General features: G+C 36.4%; 1 protein-coding gene across 2 annotated transcripts in view; it reads left to right on the forward strand.

Annotated features, from left to right (window-relative positions):
• Positions 1–14,193, forward strand: part of Naaladl2 (N-acetylated alpha-linked acidic dipeptidase like 2) — a 1,212,242-nt gene that overhangs the window by 1,152,339 nt on the left and 45,710 nt on the right. For both annotated transcript variants that reach the window (XM_040754622.1, XM_040754621.1), the window contains one exon: positions 6,444–6,537. In XM_040754622.1, the coding sequence (XP_040610556.1) occupies positions 6,444–6,537 (94 nt within the window). The remainder of the gene's footprint in view (positions 1–6,443; positions 6,538–14,193) is intronic.

Genomic DNA, 14,193 nt, shown 5'->3' on the forward strand with positions numbered 1-14,193 from the left:
TAAGGGAGGGATTATCTTGAGAAAGTGAGTTGAAGTGGGAGACCATTCTGACTGCATGGCACTGGACTGAATCAAATGAAGACTATGCCATGAGTACCAGCATTCATCTCTCTCTATGCCTCTTAACACTGGGTGCAATTTGTCCAGCTGCCTTTTCAAGATTCTGCAACCATAACTCCCCAACATTATGGACTATACCCTCAATATGGTAGGCAAAAATAAATTCTTTCTTCCTAAAGTTACTTTTACCAGATTTTTTTCTCAGTGACATTTAAAATAATACAGTAAAGGATTGTTTTTGAACATGATTAAATTCATTATTGTCAAAATATCATTTGTTGGGTGTTACAGGCCTATGCTGTCTTTATTCTTGACTAAGGAATTTTATTATATTGTTTAAAAACAACATTATTTCGCATGTGTTGATAGTAGCATTGTTAAGCTATAGAAGTCTTTGCATTGGAAATCATTGTCACTTCTGTATTCTTGCTTCCATTATTATTGACACATATTGAGTTAGCATTGTTAGAAGCTGCTAAGTCAGACCTCTTACTTGTGACTTGGATAATTGATGGAGTTCATGATGCAATAAAGACACAATGACAATATCTCAATGCCTTCTGTTTGCCAACGAACAGCTCTGGTGACTTGTGCAACAACAGAGAACTTAATTTCTCTTAGTGGTAGTGATAGGGATGGGTAACTATTTCTCCCAAACCATGACTTTTCCTTCACACTTTCAAGACATGCATGCATAAGAAACACTAAAATTAGTTTCAAATTTTTAAATATCATAACCAAAATAAGAAAGTTAATGTGATATAGGGAGAATTGATTTTCAACCAGTTTACTCCTGTTGGGTTTTTTTTGATGCCAAGCCTAGGGTGGTACTTTCCTCATAGAAGACCTTTTCACAAGGAAGAACATCATGATTCTTCTGATGAGCAAGTACCCCTGTAAACCTTTACATGGTGCCTTGTGAAATATTTTGGCTTAAAATTATAGTTGGTATTATATATCTGCTTTCATGAGCAAAATTTCAATATCCCCAGGAACTCAGCATATTTCCTAACTTATAGCTGGTGCTGAATGAATGTTGACTTAGTAATAGCGATGTTCTTCAGCAGCTCGGATGCGGATGGGCAGCTAATCACTCATAACCATTTGCACAGTGGCTATATTAGTTATTAGAAACATTTCCCTGATCTTTTTTCAAAGATGTTAAGTTGGAGTCCTAACTTGTAGTCTTCTAAACAGACATGGTCCCCAGGCACTGATTTCCTTCTCTTTTCTTGGTCTTGTTCTTCCAGGTTATCTGATTATCTAAAGGTATTGTAATCAGCACAATACCTTTCAATGAAATTTAAGTAAAACACAATTTTTACTTATCAGCCTCAAGTGAAATTACTTTCCTTCATAAATTTCTGTACATTCTTTCGAGACAGGAAACTGGAATCTATATACATGAAAATTAGTAGAGACAAGTATGAAAATTATGCTTCTACTAGAGTACAGGCAAGTATAAAAATTATGCTTCTGATAGAATGACTTACTCTAAATTTAAACATTTGTAATGGGTATAGTAAGCCAATGGTCATTCCTTAGAATCATATCTTTTGGTTCACTACATGCTGTGTCAGTAGCCACGCATATTCTTGATTTGTTAACATTCAAAAATGAGGAATAATCTGCTAATTGATGTTATAATTGGAGTCTGGAATCTCAAAATGCTTTCAGTCGGATCTCAAAATGGCCATGTGCTAGCTAAGTGGCCTTGAGATAGTTAATTAATTGTGTAATATCTTGCTTTTCTCATCTGCAAAATATAGTAATACTATTGTGTGGTTTAAATGAATTAACTTATGTAAAGAATTTAGAATATTGCCTGACACAATGGAAGAGTCTAAAATGTTAGTTTTAATATTATTGCTAATACCGTATTGAAGTTAGTTATTAGTGAAACATAATGAAGATATTTAATCATTCATTGGCCAGGAAATAGAGTGCTTGACAGTAAAAATAGAAAAGCTTGTGTCTTAGCGTTTCTCTTTCTAGTGCACCAGGAAATATTAACACAATAGGGTCTTTTCCAAACAGCATAATTAGCAAATTCAAACACATTTTTACACTTTCAAACATCACATAGATACCAAAAAAATAAACCGGATTGTGTTCAAGCTGATGGTCTGTAATTATATTTTTTCCATTGTACTTTAATGGCACAAGGCAGATAACAAACTCTGACAGAGGAAAGAGCCTGGGCATAGACAAAATAGTAGACTTGTTATACCTGTGGTCTTGAAATGAAGGAAGTATTTGATTTTCGTAATACATTCCAAACCTGAGGCTTGTTTTAACCATGGGAAGTAGTACAGAAAAAGAGATGTAGTTCAAGCTGGTCTTGAACTCAACATCTTCTTTCCTCCTCCATTTCTTCAGCATCAAGCTGAAGCACTAGTGCACACAACAAGCACTAGTGCAAAGGATAATATGGAAAGATGGAAGTTGTATCATATACACAGAGTAATCTTATTACACTGTTTGATGGAATGTAGGGAGTCAATTTCCAGTATCCTCACTGCTTTGATGCAGATGTTCTGAGGCACCTGTTTTTTAAGGGCTTTTAAATGTTTCCATCAAGGATCATAATCAATTCAAATTTGTGTGCAGTCATACATTTTTAATACTTTCTTTTTCCCGTCAACCTACAGGGTCAGAGAATGTGGCGGTCTATCATCGCAACATCTCTAAAGTGGACAGGTGTGTTATACCCAAATTAGCGCCCTGGGATCCTTGCTCAGATTCTGAAAACTGTAGTCAGTGTGGTATAGATGGGAGCATTAGTTCTCTGAGGACACTAGGGAGTGAGGACTTGCTTTCCACCGTAGATATCTACAGCTTTGATGGTTTCATAGCCAGGCGTCCTAGCTTAATCATCTTAAACACAGTCATTCTAGGTTTCATATATACTTTTCCTGTAGGTAGCCCATTGCAGACAACAGTTCACTTGGGACTCCTAGTATTAGTGGTGAAAGAGGAAAATGATCTGTAGTGTTCAATGACTCATTTTACATATTCAAAATATTCTTAATTTCATACATAAGTTTTTATTCTATTTCATTCTTCATCTTCTAATCAGAGTTAAAATAGCCTTAAAGAAGGAGAGAGGAGATGGTCCTTAGACCATGTATGGATTTATCTGTGTGTGTGTGTGTGTGTGTGTGTGTGTGTGTGTGTGTGTGATATGTGGGTCTATTGTGTTAAGATATATATGTGGAATTCAGAACACAACTCTTGGAATTCATATCTCTGCTTCCATCTTCGGATCTAGGAATTAAACTCAGGCCAGATCATCAGTATTTCAAGGCAAGTACTTTTGCTTCTGAGCCATCTTGTGGGTCACAAAGGCAGATTAGATTATTTGCATAGTTATCTTCTTATTTTTAGTTACAGGAATATGTGTGTGCTGGTGTGGGAGTGATGAGGATGTGTGCAAGTGAGTGCAGTGACCAAGGATGCCAAAGATGGTGTTAGATCCTTTGGAACTGGAGTTGCAGGTAGTTTTGAACCACCTTGTGGGAGCTGGGAAAAGAGCTTCAGCCTCCTTGACAGCCTCCCCTCTCTTAACCACCGAGTGTCACTACGTCCTTGTGCCTAGTTATTCTGTGTAATCTCACAATTACCCTCTACTAATCTTGTTTACTGCAGTGTCAAATATACTTTATGTTGCTAACAGATTGCCATACTGTGCGAAACTCATGAACAATAGAAGTTTATTCAGCTCATGGCTTTGAAGGCTGAAGGGTTCATTAGCAAGGGGCCAGTGTTAGGAGAGAGTCTTCACCTTTCATGATAACAGAATGGATAGTGAGCCTGTGATGAGAGGACACAAGAACAAGTAAGCTTCAACCATCCTCTTTTCTAATATGTATTCGTTTATTGGGGCCACCCTTAGCATCAAACCTAACCCTAGTCACTTCCGGGTAGCCTCTTCACACCTACATATGAGTTATAGATTTACTTTTCCAATTACCCACATGGATGATTTGTCAAACAATACCACATGGGGCTCTAGGTGTCCCCACTGTCTAGGAGTTGAGGATCTAGCAAGTACCTGCCAATATGAAAAGAAACTGATGTATTTATGTAAGAAAGCATATGTGTATATTTAGGAGCATGGACATAGATATTTAGAGTTTACTTTCAGTTCTTTGCAAATAATCAATTAAAAGGTCATCGCAAGACACTTCCCTATACCTTAAGATACAACAAATGGCATTGACTTTAAAATGGACTCCATTCAGTAATGTGAGAAAGCTGCTTAAGCTTTCTGAGATTTGATTCATTTTATAGAATAGCTGGTCTGCCGAGCTGTGGTGAGAAGTAAGTGGTGTAAGAACTTCTGAACAGTATGTGCTTGCAGAAGTTTCTTGATGAATTTTCATCATTGGTATTTTAGCTCTTACCTTTGTTTTTAATGCTTTCTCAGTGTGGGTCCTTTCAGTCATAGAAATGGCTATTATTTCCACCACTGCCAGCTTCTGTGGGATTCCTTATAATGCAGTAGGTAGAATGAAAACCCAAGTATCACTTAAGCATTAGGGAGACTTGTACTCTTGTGTCTGAGGAAGGCTGTGCTACAGCACAGCTCAGCTCCCTTACATGGCACTGGGCACACAACTCTCCCTCTTGCCTAGGAAGCCACAAAAGAAACTGGTTTAGCATGTATCATGGCCCAGGTGCCTTCAAAGTCCCACTTTTGGTTGCCAGGTTCTTTTCCAAAGAAGTAGCAGGGCAGCTGGCATACCTTCCAGCTGTTGGTACTGCCAAATGAACTCTTTTAAAAAGAGAACAAACAATGTTCTCTAGCAGCACAGTCACCGTTCTCCTCCCTATTCACTTTCATTTGAATCTTTTGTAAAGTGCAGCTTCCAGATACCAAAAGCATCAGCAAAGCCTGTCTGTTCTATAGTTCTATTATCCAGTGCAAATTGAAAAAAGGAACCTTCCTACTTCCTAACAACCCTTAAAATTTTTCTTTTACAAATAACGTATTTCCAAATATTGGTGCTCAGTACATGATTTGGACAGGGCAGGTGGAGTACAAGGGTGACTTCTATTAACCTGCTGCAAGTAATTTTCTGTTCTGTTCTGTGTGATCAGGCAGGCAGCTCCCCACAGGATTTACAACAGATACGCTGGCGATCAAACTCCGCAAAGGTATCTTGGTCATTCGGGAAATCCATTGCTACATTTGGGAGTAAAATGCCTCAAAGAAATAACAGCATCTCTCCTATTTACACTCAGCAACACATTTTTTCCAAGCCTAGACACAGCAGATTGAATTTCATTCTTTCTGTAAAATGAATTGTGTGAACAATGGGGAAATACAATTTTTTAACTTACAGGATTTGAGGCTTCTTGAATACATGTATGTATATATGTATGTATGTATGTATCTCAAATCCTGTTTAACTGGTATGTTGTAGCTAATATGGTTTCTGTCCTGACCCAGGTTAATGCTCTGATTTCCATATGTACTTTTTATACACTAGCCACAATGCCTAGAATATTTATAATACCAACATAGTCTTGTTCCCCTCTGTGCTTGGATTCAGGGTCATGGGAGACACAGGAACATTTGTGTAGCTCTAGAAAACTTTGAATATCATTTATGAGGGAGAAAGAGATGTAGCCGTGGCATTTGCTGGCAGCTTCAAGGTTCTGTTCTAGTTGTGAATGCAGAGGACTAGCAGAGCGTGACCCGCATGCACTAACTCAGGTGTGGCACAGGGTCAGTTTTCAATAATGACTTTAGAGTAGAGTGAGAGGTATGCACATAAGCAGGTCCCAACATGCCTTGAGGGGTGCCATTTAAAGATTTTTTAAATTTTAAATTTAAAATTAAGGTGTATTCTGGAAATGTGTATGTATATGTGTACACACACACACACAAAGAGAGAGACAGAGACAGAGAGACAGAGAGACAGAGAGAGCATTGGTCTTAATAAATTTCAGAAACATGGCTAGGAATAAAGTTAAGCATCAAGAAAGGCATACCCAAGGGAAAAAAGAAGTATGTCAGGTTGATTATACATTAAATGAAATATAACAATGGTGCAATGGTTAACTCTGTCTGGAGTTTTTTCTTTTAATTCAATAACCAGATTTTTTTGTTATTTTTCTATAACGTTTGATCCTTTTTAATGCAAAGAATTGTTTTAAACTCTAACTTCTCTATGTTTTAGCTCAAAAAAGAATGGGCCATTTGTATCCTCCTACTATCCTATGATGTGAAAAAGGTATCTGGCCTATTTTACAAAGCTAAATTTGTTTCTTTTTATTATTACTCTGGGCATATAATAAAATTTGAAATATCAAATAAATAAATAAATAGCAATCTTAATTAATGAATGCTACACATTTTTTTCTTTTCATTTCAGCTCTCAGGAGAAGTAATTTTACAAATTGCCAGTGAACCTGTTCTGCCCTTCAATGCCCTTGATATAGCCTTAGGAGTTCAAAACAGCCTTAAAGGTAATTTTCCTTTAAATTGTGTTAATTTTAATAAGTGAAGAAGATTTTAAATACTTCCAACAAGGACTAGGTAAAGTATCCATTGACTGAAAATTAGTAGCATTCCTATGGCTCTGTTCCTCTGAGGGGAAAATAAGAATACTTGAAAAATGTTTAAGCCACCCTGCAGACAGAAATGAGACAGACTTTGTGTGACAGACAGCAGTATGTCACAGACTGGAGCAGTGTGAGTGCTATTTCATCAAAGAGAATTTCAGTTCAGAGCTTTGGTTACTATTTACAGATTCATTGTGTGCTAGCAGTGTAGGGATCCAACTTACCCCAGTATTTTACCTAACATGTTCATTCTACACAAGATGGAATACCAAGATTCTCCTTTGGGACTGGTGCCTAAGGGATATGGACCACTTTCCTGGCTGATGTCAAAGGCATATATAAGGCAATCAAAGGATCAGTTCCATAGGTTCCATCTCAGCCCCTCACACATAAATATACCTGCAGAATTTAGACCCCCACCTTCTGACTGGATTCTTGCTTGTCTTGAACTAAATACAAAGGGAGACATTGTGATTAAGGTTGTCATCCTCTTCTTGAGTTACATATTCTGCTATCAAATCTTTAATGAGTCAGTGATAGAAACTGCTCAGTTGAAGAGAAAACCAGTGTTTTAACTGTAATATGTATCCTCTCATAATAGAGCAGCCCCAGGACCAAAAATTTCCAATAACATGGAATTAAAGACATTCTTAAGTTGAAATTATACTTTCTCCGAATTATACAAGTTTATTTATTATGAGCTTATTTCTTATTTATTTATTTGTTTATTATGATCTTATTTATTATTTATTTATTTGTTTGTTTGTTTGTTTTTTAGAGACAGAGTTTCTCTGTGTAGCTTTGTAGACCAGGCTGGCTTCCAACTCAGAGATCTGCCTGCCCCTATCTCCCGAGTGCTGGGATTAAAGGCATGTGCCACACTGCCTGGCCATGAGTTCATTATATTAGATGAAAACAGTGACTTTGTCAGATTTTTTTTACCTACTCTTGTTTAGCTCTGTAGTTCTCTTCTTCCATGCTTCCACCAAACTTGCATCGATCCAAGGTTGCCATGGCTACTTGTGCTGCTCTGTCTCCACTTCCTATTTGCTATTTCTAGGATAGGAGCTTGGAAATGGGGTAGTGAAGCACATGGCATTTTATAGAATAAGCACAGAGCAGGTACAGAAAATAAATAGTCCTGTGAATGATAACCTTTCTCTAAGAATTTTAGCTTTAAAAAAAATCCGTTTCATTTGTTCTGTTCTGGAGGCTGTTTTGCTTTTTCTTAGCGTCTGAACTTTAACCTCTATAAAATTCTCTTGGTCTGGAAGATAGTACTTAAAACTTTCAGAGAACAAAAGAAGAGGCTTTTTACATTATGAAATCCTTGTCCATCTATAAAGTATCATGCATGAGAGAGAATCTCAAGTAGTGTACTTGAAAATAGCAACATCATGTAATAGAATTATAAACAAATTTCTTTCTGAGTTAAAACTGTCTATGACCAATAATTGGAAAGAAAACAAAGTAGAGTTACATTTTAAAATGTTAAAGTAATTAAGGAAATAAAATCATAAGTGTTAACAAAACAATTTTAAATTTTGTTTGGCCAGTTTTTAAACAATTGATTTTATTTTAAAATAACTTCAACTAGGTCCAGTGGTTTATTATTATAATAGCTACTAACATTCGTATAATATAGGGTACTTCTAGGGCTCAAACATAACTACTATCCATAGTGAGACTCATATTATTAATCTAGTTTTGGTGGGGAGCCAAAGATCCTTTTCAATATAAGTTCCATCTTTCTCCCAAGATAAGTATCATTGCATATTGTTTTTAGTAAAAAACTGTTGGACTTCACAGAGTCTCCTAAAATCATTCATTAACTAAGTTAAAAATTCACTGAATATATATGGCATGCCTATCTATCAAGACTGGAGGGGGATGTTGAGGAAGAAATGTAAGTTTTGTTACATGCTGCTCAAACATCAAGAAAACTGAGGGTCAGACATTCACTACTGGGTCGAAGAATCTGGATGTCAATGTGACCTCCACAAAAACAGCTCAGAACAATGGTTTGTGCAAAAGCAAAGATAGAGGGACTTAAAGAAGAATGGGCAGATAGGAACCAACAAGGGACATGTGGTGGTAGACAGTCAGGAAGGTTTGATATTTCTTGCCTTGATGATAATGGTCTTTTGGGAGCAAAATTACTTCACAAAAGAATTAATTACTGGCCTGATTTTCTTGAAGGAGATAAACCTTCAGTTTGAGGGCTTTGCTGTGGTTAAAATGGGCATTGGACCATTTGGAACACAGTAATAGCTGCAGACTAGATAAATAACAGGGATTCATTGCTTATGGTGCCTAGGACTGAGAAGACCAAGATCCAGGCCCAGTATATTCAGTCTCTGAATGATGGTGTCCATGATTTTTTAGATGATTTTTTTCTAAACTCACAAGACAGAAGTTTGATAAGAGGTCTATAGGCCTCTTTTATGAAGGTATTCATCTTGTACTTGAGGATTCTGGACTGATAACCTAGTACTTTCCCAAGAACTGGACAGGCTAATAATGCAATCCCTCTGGGGGTTAAGATCACACACATAAACATCAAGAGAGAACAAACATCCAGATCAAAGTGGGAGTAGAAAATACACCCTTAAAGTGTGAAGAAAGAGATAAGACATTATAGAAGGCAAATGTGGTCATGTAAGATCTTCTCAAGTGTTTTTATTCATAAAGAATATTGTAATTTGTAGGGACAGAGATGAGAGAGCTATGAAAGTGTAACAAATTCTTAGATGTCTTGGAGTTCCCAGAAAGAATGTGTGAGTTAATAAATGTATATTGTAAATGAGATAATTGAACATAATTATTCATATTTATATCTTCAGATGGATATGTGCATGTGGATAAGAGCCTTTGTTGTCCCTCTCCTTAGCATGATGTTTAGACTCAGAGCAAACCTGATTCAAACACATTTATCTCACATAAATAGTATATACACAAGAGACTTATGTAATTGAGATTCAGGGAAGTGTAGAACAATACTTACTTTTTAACCTGAAGTTTAATAAAATGTAAACAGTCATGAGGAAGCTTGAATGTTGGAAGGGTGTGACTTAATGCTAACTTTATGTTCTTAGACAATCCTGCTGCTTCAGTTTGTTCTCTAGGTAGCTGTATTCCTATAGCCAGAGATGAGGAGCTTCCTAGCTGCCAGCATGGGGGAGATAACAGTGCAGAGGTCTTATCAGTGCTCTGAGAGATAGGTCAGACAATTCTCTGTATTCCTCTTTAAAACAAAGGATAAAGAGGATCACAGAGACTGTCCTGTTCTTGCACTTCATTAACTGAGAACTAAGTTGTTAAAAAATTAGATAAGTATTAATTCAGAAGGAGTTATTACTGTTCAAAGAGTGGGAAGTGATTAGAAATCTTTCATTTTACTCTCTCTGGCCCAGTCATAGACAGGACATGTTAGGCAAAATAATCCAGACTTAAGTAGGTAGAGAAGCAATGGAATTAGAGCAGTGCCAGGGTTAAATTAGAGCAAGAAGGCGAATAAATTACTCTGAAGGTCAGTGAAATGGTCAGTAGAAAAAGATGCTGAGGGCCTGAGCCCCATCCATGCCGCTCGCCGCTCACCCAGATCCTGTGGAATGCATTATCAGGAAAATATTCCATCTTCCCAAAGAAACTGAAACTTCTTTTTTTCTTTTGCTGAACCTCACACCCAAAGCTAGTTATGCTCTTTCATGCCCCTGATCTGCAGAGCAATGCTTGAGTATGTGTGTAAATATTTGCTTAAAACCGTTGGTCAGAAAAATATGCCCTTAATAAACGAATATCAACTATAAATGTTGGGTACAGCATATGCTTATCTTTTGATAAATAGTATTTGTAGTATTTTTTATTTTCTGGGTTGGTTGTAGTCAATTGGAGTCAGTAATATCAACCCTGTAAACTCTCTGTTAAAGATTGCTGTACAGTATCTTTCTCATGTTGATTTTTTTCTGTGCTGTTCAGTAAATGAGAGAGTAAAGCTCTTTGTTAGAGACAGAACCAGGGAGAAACACATTCACAAGATAGCATTCAGGGAGTCATAGATTAATTCTTCTACAAAAGATATACAGAAATGACAGAATACATAGGAAGAGAAAGAATTGAAATCTGTTCTTGCTCTTGGTTAAATGACATGAAGAAGAAATGCTTTATTCATTTCTTTTCCTAAATACAACACTGATGCATTCTGAACACTCTGAGGTTGCCCCTGATGTGTTTAAACCAACACAATACTTACATGTTAGAAGAGAACTGACTCCCACAAGCTGACTTCCACAAATGCTCCAAGGAACATGAGTGACTGCACATTTACACTCACAAAATAAGTAAATGTGTAAAAATGAAAATGGTCTACATGTGCCCCAGTTTAATAACCCACTATATTCAGGAGCATGCCATTATAGCAAGAAAAATCACTACTAAGAGATAAAATGCTAGTTGTTGTGTAAGTATTTTCATTTGAGATCAAATACTGCTGTTCAGATACATAAGATTTCCTGGGATCCTAGGGTTTGTGTGGGCTCAGTGTGGAGTGAGTGGCTTCTGTTTTGTTAAACAGGAATGCCGGACTTCTGTTTTGCTACACTGCCTCTCCTCCAAGTGAAGAACTTTGCCTTTCTTTGCTATTAGTGATTTTTATTGTTTTACATTTCATGGGAAACTCCTTGGGTACCATGTTCCTATGATTCAGAATTATGGGATCCAATTTTAGAATTGCCCATATTATGGTCTCAACAATAGTAAAATAAACTCCATTGGAGGTAGAGAAAGTTGATTTCAGTGAGTTTGAGGCCAGCCTGGTCCACAAAGTGAGTTCTGGGATAGTCAGGGCTACACAAAAATGATAAAATATTAATTGCTTGCTAACTTGAGTGAACCTGTTTAATAACTATCATATTGGCTATAGCTGTATTTATAATAAATATTACTTCATGATGTTAATGTATAAATGTGATTATGTATTCAACACTTAAATAAGTAACCAATTTTGCCAACAATGCTGGACAAAACAGTTTCTGTAGCTTATTAAATGAAACATACATTTTTACTGCTTAATACAAGCTCAAATTGATGATTTATTTCTTACTTTGTTATGACAGGCATCAGTGATTAGCCTCAAGTTCTAAATTATAGCAAAGGAAAAGAAAAAGTGACCTTCAAGGCTGAACTATAAAATACTGTTTCTCTTCAGTATGAGCAGTATGAGGACTAAGGTCCCTGAAACCCAATTGCATTTTCAGTACTGTAATTTTTACCCCTTGACAATTGGCCATCTTGTTTATTTATGACACTAGTTTATGGTCACAGCCAACCATTCTCCACTGTTCCCACAAGCATCAGAAAGAAGGATCATTTACTAGTGAATAATTTGTTTGAGTTGATTTACTGCATCTTTCTTGAAAGTGACTGACCTTGGCTTTTAATATTTAGTCAATGCCAAAGATAAAATAGAAAATGAATATATATTTATCCATACCATGGGGAAATTGAGTGGAAATAGTGACTGATAAAGTAAACAATATACTTTAAATGTACTTTTGTGTGTTTTAATGCTTGTATGTACACACACATGTGCACACATTTGGAGACCAGAGGGCAAGATTTGCTGCTCTTCCTTTGTCCTCAAGTGCTGCTTATGTGTCTTCTAAGGCAGGGTCTGTCAGTATCCTGAGACAGAGCATGTAGGCTAAGATGGATGACCCATTAGCCCAGGATCTGCTGGCCTCTTACTCCACAATGGTGGCAGAATTCTAAACCTTTGTTAACACATTTGGCTTTTCATGTGGGTGCTAGGGATTGAACTGAATTCCTCATGTTTCTAAGACAAGCCCTTTCATGATGTATATATTTTCCCCAGATTCCTTAGATGCATGTTTTATTTAGAATGATAAGTGTAAAAGATTCTCCTAGAGAGTAATGGCACTAGATTGTTAGAGTTGGAGTAGACATCAAGCAAACAAAAAAAGTAGGTTGATAGTTGGGGAACCTGAAAACACTAGAAAATGGGTAACTAATAATCTCACTCAGTTACTGTTTCTTATTTTTACTATATTTTAAGATATCAAACTGTACTTTACAACAACTAATGAATATGGAGTTGTGATGCTTATTTTTTCTTCTCAGAAGTCTGAATGTTAATTATTTAAAGTTATTGTAAAAATCAGATAAGCCCAAATAAGCAGAAGTAATTGCCATTTGATCTGGCTATATCGACAGTTATTTAGTGCAAGCCAGACTTAGTAGGAAATATAATTTTGAGCACTGTGGCTTGTTGCCACCTTTGGATAGTCTCAGTAAATTTAAATAATTGTTGGCAGCTTTCCCCCTGTTCTTTGAATAACTGACAATTCTGATTTGATGGGACCCTCTTTGTTCTTATTAGCTTTGATAATTCATTGATGTCATTTGTTGCATTTGGGGGGAGGGCATAATTTTCAAGGTGACAGTACAAAGAGACCAGGATTTAGAGTCCTGTTATATTTGTAGCTTCAATTTTTAAATGTCACAAGCAATTGAAAACCAAATAATGTGTTTACTTTTCTTCTTAAATAATATAAAATGAATTTTCTAATTGGAAAATTAAGTTAATTGCTGGACAAATTACATGATTCTTGTTCTAAGTCCATCTGTCTCCATCTTGGTTTTAATTGCCATCAGTATCAACTCTGCACTGGCTGATACATGGGGAGTCATCTCCCTGTTCACCGAGTTCTCTGAACTCCCTTTAAGTCCATGGCAGTCTAAATTCTAATGATTCCAAAATTAAATGTTACTTTCATTCCATGGACATTTTAGATGGTGCTAAATCTCCAGTAGTCTGTTTATAACAGGAATGCAAAACAGCTTGTTTATGTGCTAAGTATTTCACAGAGGGTTCCTCCAATCTCTCCCAGCCAAATAAAAGGGTTGAAAATATTTCTAAAAATAGACTTAGCTACACTCTATTTACATATTAATTTTGATTATATGACTACATGAAAGAATAAAGTTCACTTATTGATAATCAGCACCAAAACCAGTGAAATATTTGGGAGAGCATGGGTCCAGGAACAGAATCTCATCCAATTTTTTATTGTTGGTGTTGGTCTGTAAAGCTAGAATTTTCTTCCCCCTGATACTTCTTGGAAATCACTGACTCTGCTTGTTTTTCAAATAATGCCCCTTAATTGATAATTCTATGTTCATGGTTCTTTTTATATTCCTTGGAATTATGTGTTTACTTTTGTTCATCTCTTGTTGCATAATACTTTCCTTCCCCAAGGCCCTACTCAGTTGTGTGTTTTGTCTGCTTTTGACTGCAGTTAAGAGCTGATGGGGAAGTGACTGCAGTCTGATGCTGACCTCTTATCTTCTTACTCTCCCTCTATAATAACCGTCTATTATATTGAAAAAAATCCAGAATGTATTTTAAATCTAAACCCCATACCAATGAAGTGACAAAATCTCAATCTGTTTTTCATCACTGGTGTTTTGATAATTTGCTGTTTTGCTCAGTCTGTCTGTTCAAGGCCCCAACTTTGTTCTCCAGCAACAAGATAATAAATA

This window comes from Mesocricetus auratus, unplaced genomic scaffold (assembly GCF_017639785.1).
Source record: "Mesocricetus auratus isolate SY011 unplaced genomic scaffold, BCM_Maur_2.0 Super-Scaffold_100011, whole genome shotgun sequence".
NCBI classification, from domain to species: domain Eukaryota; kingdom Metazoa; phylum Chordata; class Mammalia; order Rodentia; family Cricetidae; genus Mesocricetus; species Mesocricetus auratus.